General features: G+C 39.6%; 1 protein-coding gene across 2 annotated transcripts in view; it reads right to left on the bottom strand.

Moving 5' to 3' along the window:
- Window positions 1-3,353: 3,353 nt before the first annotated feature.
- The window catches only part of PTGR1 (prostaglandin reductase 1), a 38,005-nt gene continuing 25,384 nt past the window's right edge, over window positions 3,354-15,974 (bottom strand). Inside the window, exons 7-10 of one of the 2 annotated variants that reach the window (XM_037798029.1) lie at window positions 12,678-12,833; window positions 10,118-10,226; window positions 6,652-6,770; window positions 3,354-3,610 (exon numbers count right to left, since the gene is read on the bottom strand). In XM_037798029.1, coding sequence (XP_037653957.1) covers window positions 3,500-3,610; window positions 6,652-6,770; window positions 10,118-10,226; window positions 12,678-12,833 — 495 coding nt within the window. In that variant the 3' untranslated portion in view covers window positions 3,354-3,499. The remainder of the gene's footprint in view (window positions 3,611-6,651; window positions 6,771-10,117; window positions 10,227-12,677; window positions 12,834-15,974) is intronic. The other variant, XM_037798030.1, reaches the window with a different exon arrangement.

The following is a 15,974-nucleotide window of genomic DNA, read 5'->3' as shown; positions in this document are numbered from 1 at the left end:
TATACCTTCCTCCTCCCAGACCCTGACAGCCACTTATCTGCCAATCTAATTTTGTCTTATGGATTTGCCTATTCTGGACATTTCATATAAATTAAGTCATACAATATGTGCTTTTTGTGTCTGGCTTCTTTCACTCAGCACTGTTTTCAAGGTCTGTGCTGTAGTATGTATCAGTACTTCATTCCTTTTTATGACTGAATAACACTCCATTGTATGGATTTACCACATTTTGTTTATCCATTAATACTAGATGGGCATGTGGGTTATTTCCAACTTTTGGCTTATGAATAATGCTGCTATGAACTATTCAATACAAGTTCTTGTGTGGACATACATTTTCAATTCTCGGGTTTATACCTGGGAGCAGAATTGCTGGGCCATATGTAACTCCATTTTTAGGAACTTCCAAACTGTTTCCCAAAGTTGCTGCACAGTTTTACATCCCTACCTGCACTGTGTGAGGGTTCCTATTTCTCCACATCCTTGCCAACATTTGTTAATTCTTTTTTATCATAGCTATCCTAGTGGTATCTCTAAATTTTTTCTTAAAATAGAGTTTGTATTTCAATTTCTTATTCTAAAGGAAGCAGATTATAAGTTCTATACATCTTGTTTAACTTTTATCAATTTGGCAGATAATACACTGTCAGAACTGGTAACTTTCCTGGCTCTTCATCTGGGAACATCTATGGGCTGTTGAGTGTCATCTTACTATCAAGATTTAACTGAAAAAATTATATATGTTGTATATAAACAAGTTCACAGAACATAAACCCAGAATGCCTGAATTGTAGATTATCACATGCTGACAGAAACTTTTTTTTTTAATGTAGTGATTTTTATCATTAAGTTCAATTAGTTGCCTGGTATCACTCCTGGACTCTGCTGTAAACATCAGGCTAAAGATGTTGTGACAAATAGTTTAAGCAGAGTTAATCTTAATTACTATAGTAATAAGACCACTGTTTTCTTTAATGCTTTGTTCCAAAAATGCATTAATCACTTGGGTGTAGATTCAGAGACAAGTGTAATCAAAAGTTTTCCAGTATTCCAGCAGTCACCAGTCAAAAATGTAGCACGCAAAAACCCTATGCACAGTAGTAACAAAATAATGAATCACAAAGATCAGTTGAATAGGGAAATTCTAGATATGAGCTAAGTATTTATGAATAGAATACAAACTAAAGATGCATTTCATATCACTGGAGGGACGATGGATTATGCCATAAATGGTATAGGAACAACTAGCTGGTCACTTGGAAAAAGAATAAAGATAGAGCCTCTCTTACTACTTGGACCAAAATAAATTGCAGAAAAGCTGCAGAGGGGAGTGGAGGACCGTGAGGATCCGTGTGCCTCCTGTCTGCTCTTAAGTTGGGAAAACCTAGCAGTGCCCACTTGGGAGACCATCCCACAAAGCAGAGTCCTTGTAGATCTCACAGACTTCGGGCTTCCTTTCAGGGTTTAACTGAACTTCTTTCTCCCTGGGAGTAAGCCAGGAGTCCATAGCAGTTTGGCTGCAAGCGAGCTCCCATCCTATGGCTTAGCTTTTGCACTGGACATAGGTTTTCCTTTTTAAAATCAACTTTATTGAGGTATAATCTACGTACAATAAAGTGCACATATTTTAAATGCACAGTTTGAGTTTTGGTAAATGTATACTTCTGGGTAGTCCCCACTCCAAAGAGCATCGGCATCATCCCAGAAAATTCTCTCCAGCCCCTTTGCAGTCAGTTCTCTCCCTCCTTGCTCCATTACAGATCTGATGTCAAAGCTAAAACTATAAGGTTTATAGAAGAAAATATGGGAGAAAAATTTTATGACCTTGGGGTAGGCAAAGATTTCTTAGACGGGAAACAAAAAGCACTAACCATCAAAGAAAAAAAGAAAAAAAGGTAAATATTACCAAAATTAAAAAAACATATTAAGAAAATGAGAAGAAAAAGAATATTTTATATTAGAGTGAAAAATAATATTTTCAATACATATATCTGAAAAAGGAACTATATCCAGAAAAAACAACTCTTACAACTCAATAGTAATACAAACAAAACAATTTAAAAAACAGACAAAAGATCTGAATCGGCACTTCCCAAAAAGATGATCAATAAGCACACGAAAAAAATGCTTGATGTTTGTCACGAGGGAAATGCAAACTAAAATTACAATGAGAGCGTATTTTGCACCCACTGGAAATTGTGTTGGCAGGGCTATGGAGCAACTGGAACGCAACTACGCTGATGATGGGCGGGTGAAGTGATGCAACCACTGCGGGAAACGGTTTGGCAGTTTCCTATAAAGGTAAATGTACACCAACCCAGCAATCCCATTCCTAGGTATTTACTCCCAAGGGAAATGAAACATATACCCCCAAAACAGACTTGGAAATGAATATTCACAGACGCTTTAGTCATCATCACAAAAAAAGTGGAAACAATCCAAATTTCCACAGATGAATGAATAAATACATAGTGGTATATTCATGCCACTTGTTAATAAAAAGGAATGAACTACTGATAACCTGCAACAAAAACCAGACACAACAAACTACATACTGTATGATGTCTTTTAAAGTTATTTTTCTTTTCATATTTTTTTTCATTTTGAAATACTATCAAACTTATAGAAATGGTAGAAAACACACGTAACCTATTTTTCCATTATAATACCATGCATTAATCCTTCCCGTTGATGGTGAATTGATCAATAGAATTGACATCTTTCTGTACTGAATCTTCCTGAGAACATGGTACCTTTTCATATGTTCAAGTTTTCTTTTGTGTTCTTCAGTAATGTTTTGAAACTTTAAACATATAAATTTTGCACATGTGGGTATGTTTGTTAATATTCTTAGATGACACCTTTTATGCAGCTGTTCTGAATGGTAGATTTCTTCTTTGGTCTGCCATGTTATTAGAATTCACAGACACTTTAGTTATCATCACAAAAAAAGTGGAAACAATCCAAATTTCCACAGATGAATGAATAAATACTATTTCTTAGATGATTAAGGCAGTATACATTTTTACCAATTTTACTCCAGTGGGGGGTGGCCCCAGTGCCCACTAACAATCCTATGACTTACAATTTACCAATTTCTGTGGAGAGTTAGCGAACATGTATGGAGTCCCCTAATATATGCCAGGCATTAAGCTGGTGTTTTACATAAGTGTATAATATGTATATGAAGTAGATGTTATTATCTTCACTTTATGGAAGAAAAACTGAAGTCCACAGAAGCAGTATATCTTTCAAACTCCAAAGCCATTACTTCTGCCGTAACCTAGAAGGAGCTGTGGTAGGCAGTGGGGTGACTGAAATTTTCATTCTTTGTGTTGCAAATAATACACCACTTATACTTAAATGTCTTTTATTAGGTAGGTAAAACTCATTACAGTTACTATTTCTTAGATGATTAAGGCAGTATACATTTTTACCAAATGATGGAAAACACAAATCGAGTAACAAAACGATATCCAGCTTCCATGTGTCATTTTTCTCATACTTTCACTATTGCTTTTCCCAAATTATCTCCTCTCATCAATCCAATAAATGCAGCTGGCATGTTTTCAAATCCTTCTGTGATGTATTCATTGTACTGGATTTTACCCTGTATTAAAATAACAAATAGAAGAGGTTGATTTCATGTTCCAAATGATACATTCTTCCCATTCTAGCAACAAGCATTTATCAGGTACATCCTGGAGGCTGGAAAATATGAGATGAGGCCCTATCCTCCATGAACTTACAGTCGATTTGGGGGCAAGATACTCATATGCAGTGTATGGAACAGTCTCCAAAATACACATAAGACAAATTTAATAATAGGCATCAGATCACAGCACAAGGACAGGAGAAATGTCACAAGGCAGAGATCAAGTAATGTCTAAGTAAGTTGTATAGAGAAGTGTAGTGATGTAATGATTTCAGAAGAGATGGAAGTAAGAGAAAGGAGCGCCCTTCCTGGGTTTCAGTCCTTTCAGTAGCCCAGTGACACAGCATCACTGCCTCTGTGTGACACTGGAAAGGCAGGGCTCGCCCACGAAATGCAGAACCCATGGGCAGTCCAATAAGTTGTCTCCCCTTCAGACCAAGGTGCTTTCAATATGTGTTCAACATTCATTTAGCAGGGTGGGAGGGAAGGGTTGGTGTTAATGGGGGAAGTTTTTATCTTTCTGCTATAAGGCACAGTCTACCAAATAGGACCAATTTATGTTTTCAAGTTTTTAAAGGGGTCCTATATAGGAACTTGAGTTATCTGATACCACGTTTTCTTCATTTACTCCAGTGACGTTTTATCTTTATAATGTCTTTATTGACTTATGGAGAGTATTTGAGGTCACTTAATTTGTACATAGAGAACCCTTGACTAGAAAGCTCCAGCTCATTTCTGCTCTTGAAAAAGCAAAGAATCTACAAAGGGTAGGAACCTAAAATCCAGTTTAAAGGTTAAAATAAAGGATGAATACTAATGTAGGATGTTAATAATAGAGGAAATTAAGCCAAAGAGTATAGGGCATATGAGAACCTGCTGTACAATATTCACAATGTTTCTGCAAATCTAAAACTGTTGTAAAATAAAAAGTGTATTAAAAAAAACAAGGGATAAGACAAAAAATAAGGGGGTGAGAGTAATTCGGCCAACTCAATAATTACTTAACCAAAAACTATATACCATTTCACTTTGTTGGAGGGAAGACCTGGGGACACCGTACAGAGGTTTCTTGTCAACTGTGATCATGGCTGGGTAGATTTGATGTCACCGACAGGGACAAAATAAGAGGTTACACTCTGGGACTGAAAACACTTCAACTCTTTCCAGTTCAGTGGCTGCTGGAGGAGCCATCTTTTTCATTGAATTGGGAAATGATCCCAAAACCAGGAATTAGGCTTTTCTCTTCCCTTCTGCACCTTGTTTTTTTCAGATTTCTGGTGACTAAACTCCACATGGTGTATGGCGGCGAAATGATCACAGCACAGGGCAAAGGGATTTGCTTTGTCCTCTGGATCTAAAGGCATGGCTGCTATCTGGGATCTGGAAGAGACGCGCACTTAAATGTACACCTCGGACATTCATTTACACAACAATGATTATCTAGTGCCTGCATTGAATCAGACACTAGCCTGGTACTGGGGGTGAATCAGTAAGCAAAATGGACCAAAAATGCTGCCCTCCTGGAGGTGACATTCTCATGAGAGGAAGATGGGCGATGCATTTAGTAAGTGATTTGTATAGTATATTACAAGGTGATAAGTGCAGTGGATAAAAGATAAGGAGGATCAGGAATAAGGGGAGGGGTTGCAATTTAAAATAAGGTCATTTAAAAAGTTGCCTCATTCAGAAGACAACATTTTAGCAAAAAATCTGAAGGAGGTGGGAGAGTTAAGCAAGCAGTTATTGGGGGGAAGGTCGAAGGGCTGGCCAGAGTGAGCAAGGGGTGAATACTAAGAAATGAAACGAGAGACAACGGGGCCAGACCTTGTCCAGCCTTGTATGCTATTATAAGCACTTTGGCTTTACTCTGCAGGGTTTGAGCACGAGGATGACAGGGTCTGATTTACGTTTCAATTCCCACTCTGGCTGCTGCATTGGGTCTTGTCTACAGGGGTGCAAAGGTGGAACAGGGAGACCAGACAGAGGCTAGACAGGATGGTGGCCTGGGCCAGGGTGGTGGCAGTGGAGGTGAGAAAAGTGGTCCAGATTCTGCACATATTTTGAAGGCGGAGCCACCAGAATCTCCTGACAGATTAGATGTGGGGTATGAGAGAAAGCAACCAAAGACGATTCCAATTGGAAGGGTAGAATTGCCATTAACTGAAATGGTGATGCAAGAACATGAAACAGTTTGGGCAGAAAAGAGCAAAACATATTTAGTTTTTGACATGTTAAGTCTGAAATGTGTATTACACATCTAAGTGCAGCTATTGAATAAGCAGCTGGATATATGAATCTAGAGTTCAAGCAAAAGGTCCAGGTCCAGGGGGCCATCAGCTTATGGTTGGGATTTAAAGTCATGAGACAGATGAGTTAAGAAAAGGTCTAGCATGTGGATAGAGAAGAAAAGAGGCCCAGTGCCTACACTCTGGGGCACTCCAATATTAACTTGAAGAGCAGAAAAGAAGGCAGCAAAGGAATCTGAGAAGGACCAATCAGCGAGGTAGGAGCGTTGTGTCCTGGAAGGAAAGGGAAGAAAGTGTAACAAGGAGGGAGTCAGTCAAATGCTGCCTATAGCCAAGTGATGCTGAGAACTGACCATTGGATTTTGCATCATGAGGGACACAAAGACTTTGACAAAAGCAACTGTGGTGGAATGGCAGCAGAACAAAGAAGCCTGATAAGTGGGCTCAAGAAAGAATGGAAAGAGAGGAACTGCAGAGAGCGAGTACAGACAGCTCTTCCAGGAATTCTGCTTTAAAGGGGGGAGCAGAGAAATGGACCCGTATGTGGAGGTTTTTTTTTTCCCCCTTTCTTTAGAGGAGAGAAGTAAGAATGTTTGTATTCTAAAGGCAGTGATCCAAAGGCAGGGGGAAACTGATAATGGTGGTAGACAGGCCAGAGAGAGAGGAGACTTGGTGGATTAGAAACCCTCAGTGGGAAAAGGGAATGGGATCTCGTACGCAATTGGAGGGGTTGGCCCTGGAGCCTCTTACCTCCAAGACCCATTTCAGTAAGTCTTTCAGCGCCTTCTCACGGACCTCTCCCTGCCAGCGGGTGAAAACGAACCCTTCCATGCGGAGTTCCTGGAAGATGACAGTCAGTGGGTGTGGGCCTGTGAAGAGGAGGGTGCATTTGAACGACAGGGTCCAGGGAGGTGGATATGGTGAAAATACAGGCAGCACAAGTCACTGTCCCTGTTCTCCCAGTGTTTCCCCCTCCCATCTCCTCCATTCCTTTCTGATCCATGGGGCAGCTGAAGAGTCAACATGCACTCTGTGGTAAGAAGAACAGCCCCACTAAGATGTCCATTCCTAATCCCCAGAACCTGTGAATATGTCACCTTACAGGGCAAAAGGGGCTTTGCAGATACGGTTAAGGGTCTTGAGATGGAGAGGTGATCCTGAATTTTCCAAATGGACCCGATGTAATCACAAGGGTCCTTAGAAGGGAAGGAGGGAGGCAGGAGGGTCAGAGTCGGAAAAGGAGATGTGATGATGGAAGCAGAGGTCTGAGAGATAGAGAGGGAGGGAAAGAGGAAAAGAGAAGGGATATTTGAAGATGCTATTGTTGACTTGGAAGATGGAAAAAGAGGCCACATGCCAAGGAATGCAGGCAGCTTCTAAGAACTAGACAAGGCAAGGAGAGAGTTTCTCTTCTAGAACCTCCAGAAGGAATGCAGCCCTGATGACCCATTAAACTTTGATCTCCAGGACTATAAGATAATAAATTTGTGTTATTTTAAGCCACTAAGGTGGTAGTAATTTTTTACAGCAGCCATAGGAAATTAATACATGCTTCTGCACATTCCAGGCAGCCAGGGAGTGTTCATCCCTCCCCTGTCAGAAGCAAAATTTCCCGAACAGTTATATGGAACAGAAAGAGGCCCAGAAAATGACATGAGAAACTTTCTGTGCTGCTTAAGAATGAGTACTCTGATATTCCCAGTACTGAACAAGTTCTTCCTTCTGACCTAATGCAGTCATTCTAGAGCAGGAATCAGTTTCCTTCTGTTCAGTTCTCAGAGGAGATACAAAATAGCTGGTGTCTCCCCCATGCCTGAGAGCAGTAAGAAGGACTAGATCGGGAAGCTCAGCAACTCCCACACCTGCCATTGCCCTCCACCATTTCAGGATACCAAGAGTTAGCCCAAATGATGGGTCGCAAACATTAGCATGTATCAAAATCACTGGGAGGGTTTGTGAAAACAGATTGCTGGGCCCCTCTCCCAGTTTCTGATTCAGTGGATCTGGGGTAGGCCCCCAAATTTCTATTTCTAACAATTCCCAGGAGTCACTGTTGCTGCTGGTCCTGAGACCACACTTGGAGAACCACCAGCCTAGAAAAAGCACAAGGATACCATCAAGTCACTCTGCAGCCTATAAAGAAGATGCTACCCCTTCTGGGTGAGAGAAATAAGGTTGTATTTGTTGCCCAGTTTATTTTCCCAGGGAGTCTAAGAGGCTGGAAACTCAGGGAATGATGCCTCAGCATAATCTTACAAGTTCCAGGAAGTCAGGTGAAGATGCCCGGGGAATACTGGAGCCAGAAATGCCAAGATAAGTGGGAGAATCTATCCTCAGGGTCATTTGTAACTGGCACCATTCAAGCCTAAGGTTCCCGCTTACTTTGAAGAAAGTAACATTAGCAGTCAGAAAAATGGAGCTTTGCCCTGAACCAAAAGAAACTGATGCATGCCCAGAAAAGAGATGAATAAGGCTTGAGAGTGTCACGAGAGAGTGACATCCAAATGCTAGGCTGGTCTTGCAGAAAGGGTGCTTTTTCAGAAGATCCACACCAAACTATCTTTCTTTACGGGTAAGGATTGGAATCCTCATTTCCTCATCTTGGGAGAGGATAAATAATATTTCTGGGCTTGGTCATCCTGATGGGAATGCCGATTTCTTTATCGAGGGCAAAAAAGCAAATGTGGCATTAAAGTTGAGGGAAATGTTCACCTGCCTCTGAGCTATCCTAACACAGAAATATGTTAGAATTTCTGCAGCTCAGAGGCAGGGCAGAGTCCCATCCAATTAAAATGGAATGGGCAAGGCCAGCTGACCTCTCACAGACTTAGCAGCAGAACCTCCAAAGACTAATTGCTAAAAAGACTAGATTAAGTTCCTGTATCCAAAATAATTGGCTATACCTAATTGGACTGTGGTTAAGAAAATGCATCCTGGAGCTTTGCTCAGTTGGCAGGCAGATGATATACCCCAAGAGTCTAGCTTAGCCTCAGTTAGAAAAATAAAGGAAAAATAAATCCTAACAATAGGATTGACAAGTGAGACTGGGGTTTCCCTCCTAGAGAAGTAGTGTCTTCAGTTTCTTATAACCCAAAAGCAACCTACCAGTCATTCTTCTTCGGCCCTTTCCACCCTAGCTCTCTTTGCCCCTGTCTAATACATTCGTGATCTTGCTAATTAGCAGGGCCGGAAGATTTCATTCCCATGAGTCAAAGCCCATTGTAGAATGAACAACTGATTTATTTATGGTTGCCTAGATCCTGCCTATAATCTGGAAGATTCCTTTTTGTTCTTTTTTTTTTTGGACCACAGGCAAATCTGTTATCTCACCAACAGCACAGAATTGTTGAAGCAAAACAGGACTCTGAGGAGTTCAGAAAGACCTGTGTTTGAATTGTGTCCATCCCTAATAGGCGTTAAAGAGTCTCTGGTCTTATCTGGCCATTAATCTCCCCATTCAAAAAAATGAGAGGCCTGTACAACATTTCTCAGAGGATTGGGATCAATGAATGTGGCTCTCTGATCAGTACTGCCTTTGAGCCTCTGTGCATGTGGGATAGGGGAGACGGCAGCCTCAGCATAAGAGCATAGAGAAGTGGGATACAGAGGGCGTGGCGGGGGTGGGCACAGAAGAGCCAAGTGTCCACTGAAACAAAAAGAGGACAATCCAGGAACAGAGGGGAAATGCATGTTCCTTTCTCTCTTGGAAATTGTTGATTTGGTGAGGCCAGGCTGTCCTGCTTCTCTAGAAAGTACTGACCAAGGTTATTTGAAGGACATGGCAGCATGCCCTTCACTCCCCCCACATCAGGTCACCCTCTACCCAACCCACACCAACAGTAATACCAAAATATCATGAAGAATGCTAATATTCTACCAACCAAACCAAGGTGTTCTGTTTTTAAATCACATCATGGCTGTCTTTTTGCAACTTTCCGGAAACAAGAGGTCAAAAATGGAAATGTTTTATAACTATAAATTTTTTCTTCCAAATTTTTGGATCCTGTTATTTTCTTATACTGGAATCTAACATAAGCTGACCTAGCACAAAATTTTATATCTAGTTATTTTGATTTTAATACTATTCCATCATATTCCATCAAAAATATCTGGTAATCTTTCCAATATTTTGATAGTCACTGGTTTATCTTATATCTGTGAATCTTCTCCCTGTCCAGTCTTCCTACAGCTGTGATCCTGTGTATGAGCTCATTACCTGGGGGAGGTGGCAGAGTACTGTTATACTGAGAGATGGCCCCACATATAGCAATTCTTCCAAATTTCTTCATCTGGGAGATAACAGCGTTTGAAAACTCTCCACCTACCTAAATGGGCAGGAATTAAAACAAACAACAACAACATTTTTTTAAAACCCACAATCTAAGCATTAGAAGAGTCAGGAGAATCATTATTTCAAAATACCTGTATTTAGCAGCAACAAAACTGATTTAATTAGCATGTTAGAGAAAACTGCAGTTAAAAAAAGGCATTAGAAACTGGGGATTTCCATTTCACTCTAAGAACATATCCTATTTAACTTATAAAATTGACTTTATTTTATTCTGATCAGTCCAATAATTTCATTGCTGTATAATTTAATAGTATGGAAAAATACTCAAAAGGCAGACAAAGAACAAAGTTATAAAACTACCACTTTCTGATTTCAAAACTTACAACAAAGCTAAATTAATCAAGACAGTGTGAGTATAGAAATAAAGATCTATGGAACAGAATTGAGAGTCTACAAATAAACCCTTACATTTATGGTCAATTAAGTTTTTATTTTTTCATGAGGAAAGTAGCCATAATTTATTGAGTACATACTAGTTGCCAAGCACTGTGTAGGGTGTATTATGTATATTATGTGTGGGGTTCTGATTATGTGGGGGGATGACTTTTTAAAAATTTGTCTTTGGTAAGATATGCATAACATAAAATTTGCCATTTTAACAATTTTTAACTGTATAGTTCAGTGGTATTATACTCACAATGGTTGTACAACCATTACCACTGTCTATTTCCACAATTTTTCATTACCCCAAACAGAAACTCTATACCCGTTAAACATTACCCCCCTGTTCTGCCCTCCCTCTAGCCTCTGGTAACCTCTAATCTACTTTCTGACTCGATGAATTTGCCTATTTTAGATATTTCATATAAGTGGAATCATGTAGTATTTGTTCCTTTGTGTCTGGCTTATTTCACTCCACACAGTATTTTCAAGGTTCATCCATGTTGTAGCATGTATCACAATTTGATTCCTTAATAAGGCTGAATAACATTTTGTTATATTTATATACCACATTTTGTTTATTCATTCATCTGTTGATGGACACTTGGGTGGTTTCTGCCTTTTGACTTTTGTGAATAATACTGCTGTAAACATCGGTGTCCAAGTATCTAAGTCTCTGTTTTCAGTTTTTTTGGTGTCTATACTTCAAAGTTGAATTGCCGAGTCATATGGTAATTCTATATTTAACTTTCTGAGGAACTGCCAAATGGTTTTCCACAGTTTGGTGGCTGCACCATTTTACATTCCCACCAACAAGGTACAAGGGTTTCAGTTGCACCATATCCTCATCAAAACTTGTTATTTTCTGTTTATTTGTTGTTTGTTTCATAATAGCTGTTCTGGTGGGTGGGTATCAGATGATTTTTGACAAGGATGCCAAGACAATCCAATGGAGAAAAAATCGTCTTTTAACAAATGGTGCTTCACAATTGGATATCCACGTGCAGAAATGTAGTTGAACCCTGTCCTTATAGCATACACAAAAATTAATTCAAAATGGATCAAAGACCTCAATGTAAGAGTTAAAACTATGAAACTCTTAGAATAAAAAATAGGAGTAAATCTTTATGACCTTGGGTAAGGCAAAGCCTTCTTAAACATGACACCAAACGTACAAGTGACAAAAGAAAAAATAGAGAAATTATACTTCATCAAAATTAATAACTTTTTTGCCTCAAAGACAAAAACAGATGTTGATGAGGACGTGCAGAAACTGAAATCTTCATACAATGCTGTTGGGAATATAAAATGGTGCAGACACTTTGGAAAACAGTCTGGCAGTTCCTTAAATGGCTAAACATAGAGTTCCCATACGGCTGACCCAGCAAATCCACTCCTAGGTATATTCCCAAAAGAAATGCAAACATATGGTCACCCAAAAACTTTTACACAAATATTCATAGCAGCATTATTCATAATAGCCAAAAAGTGGGAAAAACCCAAATGTCCATCCACTGATGAATGGATAAATAAAATCCATTCAATGGAATACTATTTGGTCATACAAAGAAATGAAGTGCTGATGCATGCTAAAACATGGATGAACCTTGAAAACATGCTAAGTGAAAGAAGCTGGTCACACAAGACCCCCACATATTGTATGATTCCTTTATATGAAATAGTCCAGAATAGGCAAAGCTAGAGAGACAGAAAGTTGATTTAGTGGTTGCCAATGGCTTGGAAGGAAGGAAATGGGGAGTGACTACTAAAGGATACAGCTTTTCTTTTATGGTACCCAAAAACATGAAAATGTTCTAAAATTGATTGTGGTGATGGTTGTACAACTCTGTGAATATGTTAAAATAGCACTAACTGCATACCTTAGATTAATGAATTTTGTGGTACATGAATTATATATCAATGGAATTGTTTAAAAAAAGGCTTATGTACATTGTTCATTTTTTTTAAGATGGAAACTCCAGAAGTGCATTCTTTTGTATAGCACTTTGTTAATAAATCAATATTAAGGCCAATTTGTACTTACATTATCAAAATAACAGTCATAACCATCAGGAGAGGCTTTTTTCAGAGCTTCTTCCAAAGACTTCACTGTCTTGTAATTAAAGACAACATCAAATCCAAGCTTTTTAAGGTAGGCAACCTTTTCATCAGACCCTACAGCTCCAACCACTTTGCAGCCCTAAAAGGAAGGAAAATGGAAACCATTTATAAGTCACAGGCATGGAACAACTCCACCTTCCTAGTCTAGTATGGTCAACTCCCCAATACTATTCTCCTACATGTTAATACACATATATGAAGAATACCATAATAGGCCAGCATAGGTAAAATTAGTCTCTGACCCAGTGTATAACCCACCCATAACTTCAGCTTGCCTCTGGCCACCACCGATTCCTTTTATGTTTATTTGGTTTACAGTCTGATTCAACCAGCTAGTTTGATGACCTATTCATTTGACTTCCTTGGTTCTTTATTTCTGGGCTTCTCTCCCCTTGCAATGACTTGTGTCCTATCTCTTGGTGCTGAGGTTCCTCAGAGTAGTATTTTGGTTCAGCTCCAGGACTCCTGTATCTGAGAAATGCTGTCACTGACAGCCCTCCTGGTAACTACCCCTCATTCTCTGATATGGCCCAAAGCATTGGCCTAGTTGCTGGATAATCGCAGAGGAACTGGAGGGCACTCTGAAAAGCACTTTTAGGATGAGACTAGAGGGCAGATGGGTACGTAGGAAGTAGCTGCCTTGTGTTCTGAATATATTCCTGAAGACCAGAATTTGAACTACGGTGCATTTTGAATTGAAGAAAGACCTCTGTGTTCATACAGGTTATCTCTCTGCAAACAGGGACCTCCATATACTTTTTCCATTCCTTCATAATCCAAGAAAAAACTATTTTGCAATAGTTGGTTCTCTTCCCTTCTAACCCTATACACTCTTGTAGGATGATCTCTTCTACACTTATGACCTCACTGCTTCCTTCATGCAGATGGCTCCCTCTGCTATGAACTCCAGGCCATGCCTCTCTCCTGAGTTCCAGATCAGTAATGCCAGATAGTCTACAAGACATCTTCATTTGGATGGTTGCAGGTACCTCAAAATCAGTGTCCAAAATTGAATGTATTTTTCCTTTGTTCCTTACTTGTTGTTCCTCTTCTAATCTCTATTACAGTGAATGAGTCCACCAGTCATCTATTTATCCAGGCCTGAAATATGTAGGTCCTAGGAGATGCTTTCCTTTCCATCACTGTCCATTTTCAATCAATCACCAGGTTTTATTTATTCTTTCTTAACCGATCTTTAAAAGCTAGCCCTGACTTCCTAACTCCATTGTCACTGCATCAAAATTTTCATCTGAATTACTGTACCAGCCTCCTGACTGGTCTTCCTCCTTGGTATTTCATGCCTATGAATTACTCTCCTCGAAGGCCAAAATGGTTTTCCTAAAGCGTAGAATGAATCATGTCACTCCTTTAAGGACGGAGTACAAACTCTTAGCATGGCAGTCTCCAATGGAGTTTCTACCAGGAAGAGTAGATATTTTAAAGGATGTGTTCATACAGTTTCAGGTTTCTCAATGAGAGTAAAAAAAAATACTGCATTAGTTAAACAGGTACAGGTTATGGGAATGGAGCAATCCCAGAATAAGATAATCCTTAGTTATGAAAAACCTGATTACTGAACTAAAACTGAAAAGAGACAGCAAATAGTAAAACAAAACTGATACTGCAGAAAACCAATTAAGTCAGCTGGAGGACCAAATCAAGGAAGTTCAGAACTCAGAGAGAAAAAAGTAAAAAAAGATGTAACTATGAGAGCAAAGATAAAATACAAAGAGACTAGTTCCAGGAGAAAGAGAATGCACATACTGTTGCAGGATAATATCTCTACTGAGGAATCTGATAATGAGGAGGCTGACTCCTTCTCTCTATGCTGCTCTTATACCACCTGATGTTTTCTGTTCTGACAGTGAAGAACCAGTTATTCCTTCCAATATAGAAGCATATTTAACAGAACTTTTACCTAAAAACATTCAAGTATAATTCCCAAATGATAAAAAGTGGAAAGGCCTTACTATAATAACTGGGACAGATGATTCATATCCTTCAAGTCCTGTATTAGAAAATTATACTGAAGAAGAAGCTAAATTGTTTAAAAAGCTGTGAATATTTTCAGGAAAGCAGAAAGGCCCTCCTAGCCTTCTTAGATATAGATAACATGTAATCTTCTGGTCCTCTGTGAACACAGGATGGGGCTGCAGCTGTTATTTTAATCATAGATGTCATAAATAATGTAGCAAAGTTGGATACAGTCCTAATCAAATGTATGTTTATCAACATGATGTAATGGCTAAACTAATCATTGAATAAAATGAGAAAACTATATTAAAAAGTTAGAGACAAGTAATAGTAACTCTTTTCTAATTTTCAGACTTTATAAGTAAAAGTGTGTTATATTGCTCTTAAGCAGTCATAGCTTAATTAGTAAAAATATTATCGAGGCGGGGCAAGATGGCAGACTGGTGAGCTGTATGTTTTAGTTACTCCTCCAGGAAAGTAGGTAGAAAGCCAGGAACTGCGTGGACTGGACACCACAGAGCAATCTGACTTTGGGCATACTTCATACAACACTCATGAAAACGTGGAACTGCTGAGATCAGCGAAATCTGTAAGTTTTTGCGGCCAGGGGACCCGCGCCCCTCCCTGCCAGGCTCAGTCCCGGGGGAGGAGGGGCTGTCAGCTCCAGGAAGGAGAAGGGAGAACTGCAGTGGAAGCCCTTATCGGAAACTCATTCTACTGATTCAAACTCCAACCATAGATAGACTGAGACCAGACACCAGAGAATCTGAGAGCAGCCAGCCCAGCAGAGAGGAGACAGGCATAGAAAAAAAACAACACGAAAAACTCCAAAATAAAAGCGGAGGATTTTTGGAGTTCTGGTGAACATAGAAAGGGGAAGGGCCCTGAGGCGCATATGCAAATCCCGAAGAAAAGCTGATCTCTCTGCCCTGTGGACCTTTCCTTAATGGCCCTGGTTGCTTTGTCTCTTAGCATTTCAATAACCCATTAGATCTCTGAGGAGGGCCCGTTTTGTTTTTTGTTTTTTGTTTTTTTAAATCCTTTTTTCTTTTTCTAAAACAATTACTCTAAGAAGCCCAATACAGAAAGCTTCAAAGACTTGCTATTTGGGCAGGTCAAGTCAAGAGCAGAACTAGGAGAGCTCTGAGACAAAACGCAATAATCCAGTGGCTGAGAAAATTCACTAAACACCACAACTTCCCAAGAAAAGGGGGGTGTCCGCTCACAGCCATCATCCTGGTGGACA

Source organism: Choloepus didactylus, chromosome 10, assembly GCF_015220235.1.
Source record: "Choloepus didactylus isolate mChoDid1 chromosome 10, mChoDid1.pri, whole genome shotgun sequence".
In the NCBI taxonomy this organism is placed as follows: domain Eukaryota; kingdom Metazoa; phylum Chordata; class Mammalia; order Pilosa; family Megalonychidae; genus Choloepus; species Choloepus didactylus.
Note: the sequence above shows the minus strand (reverse complement) of the source record. Positions and strands in the feature narration are given on the sequence as shown.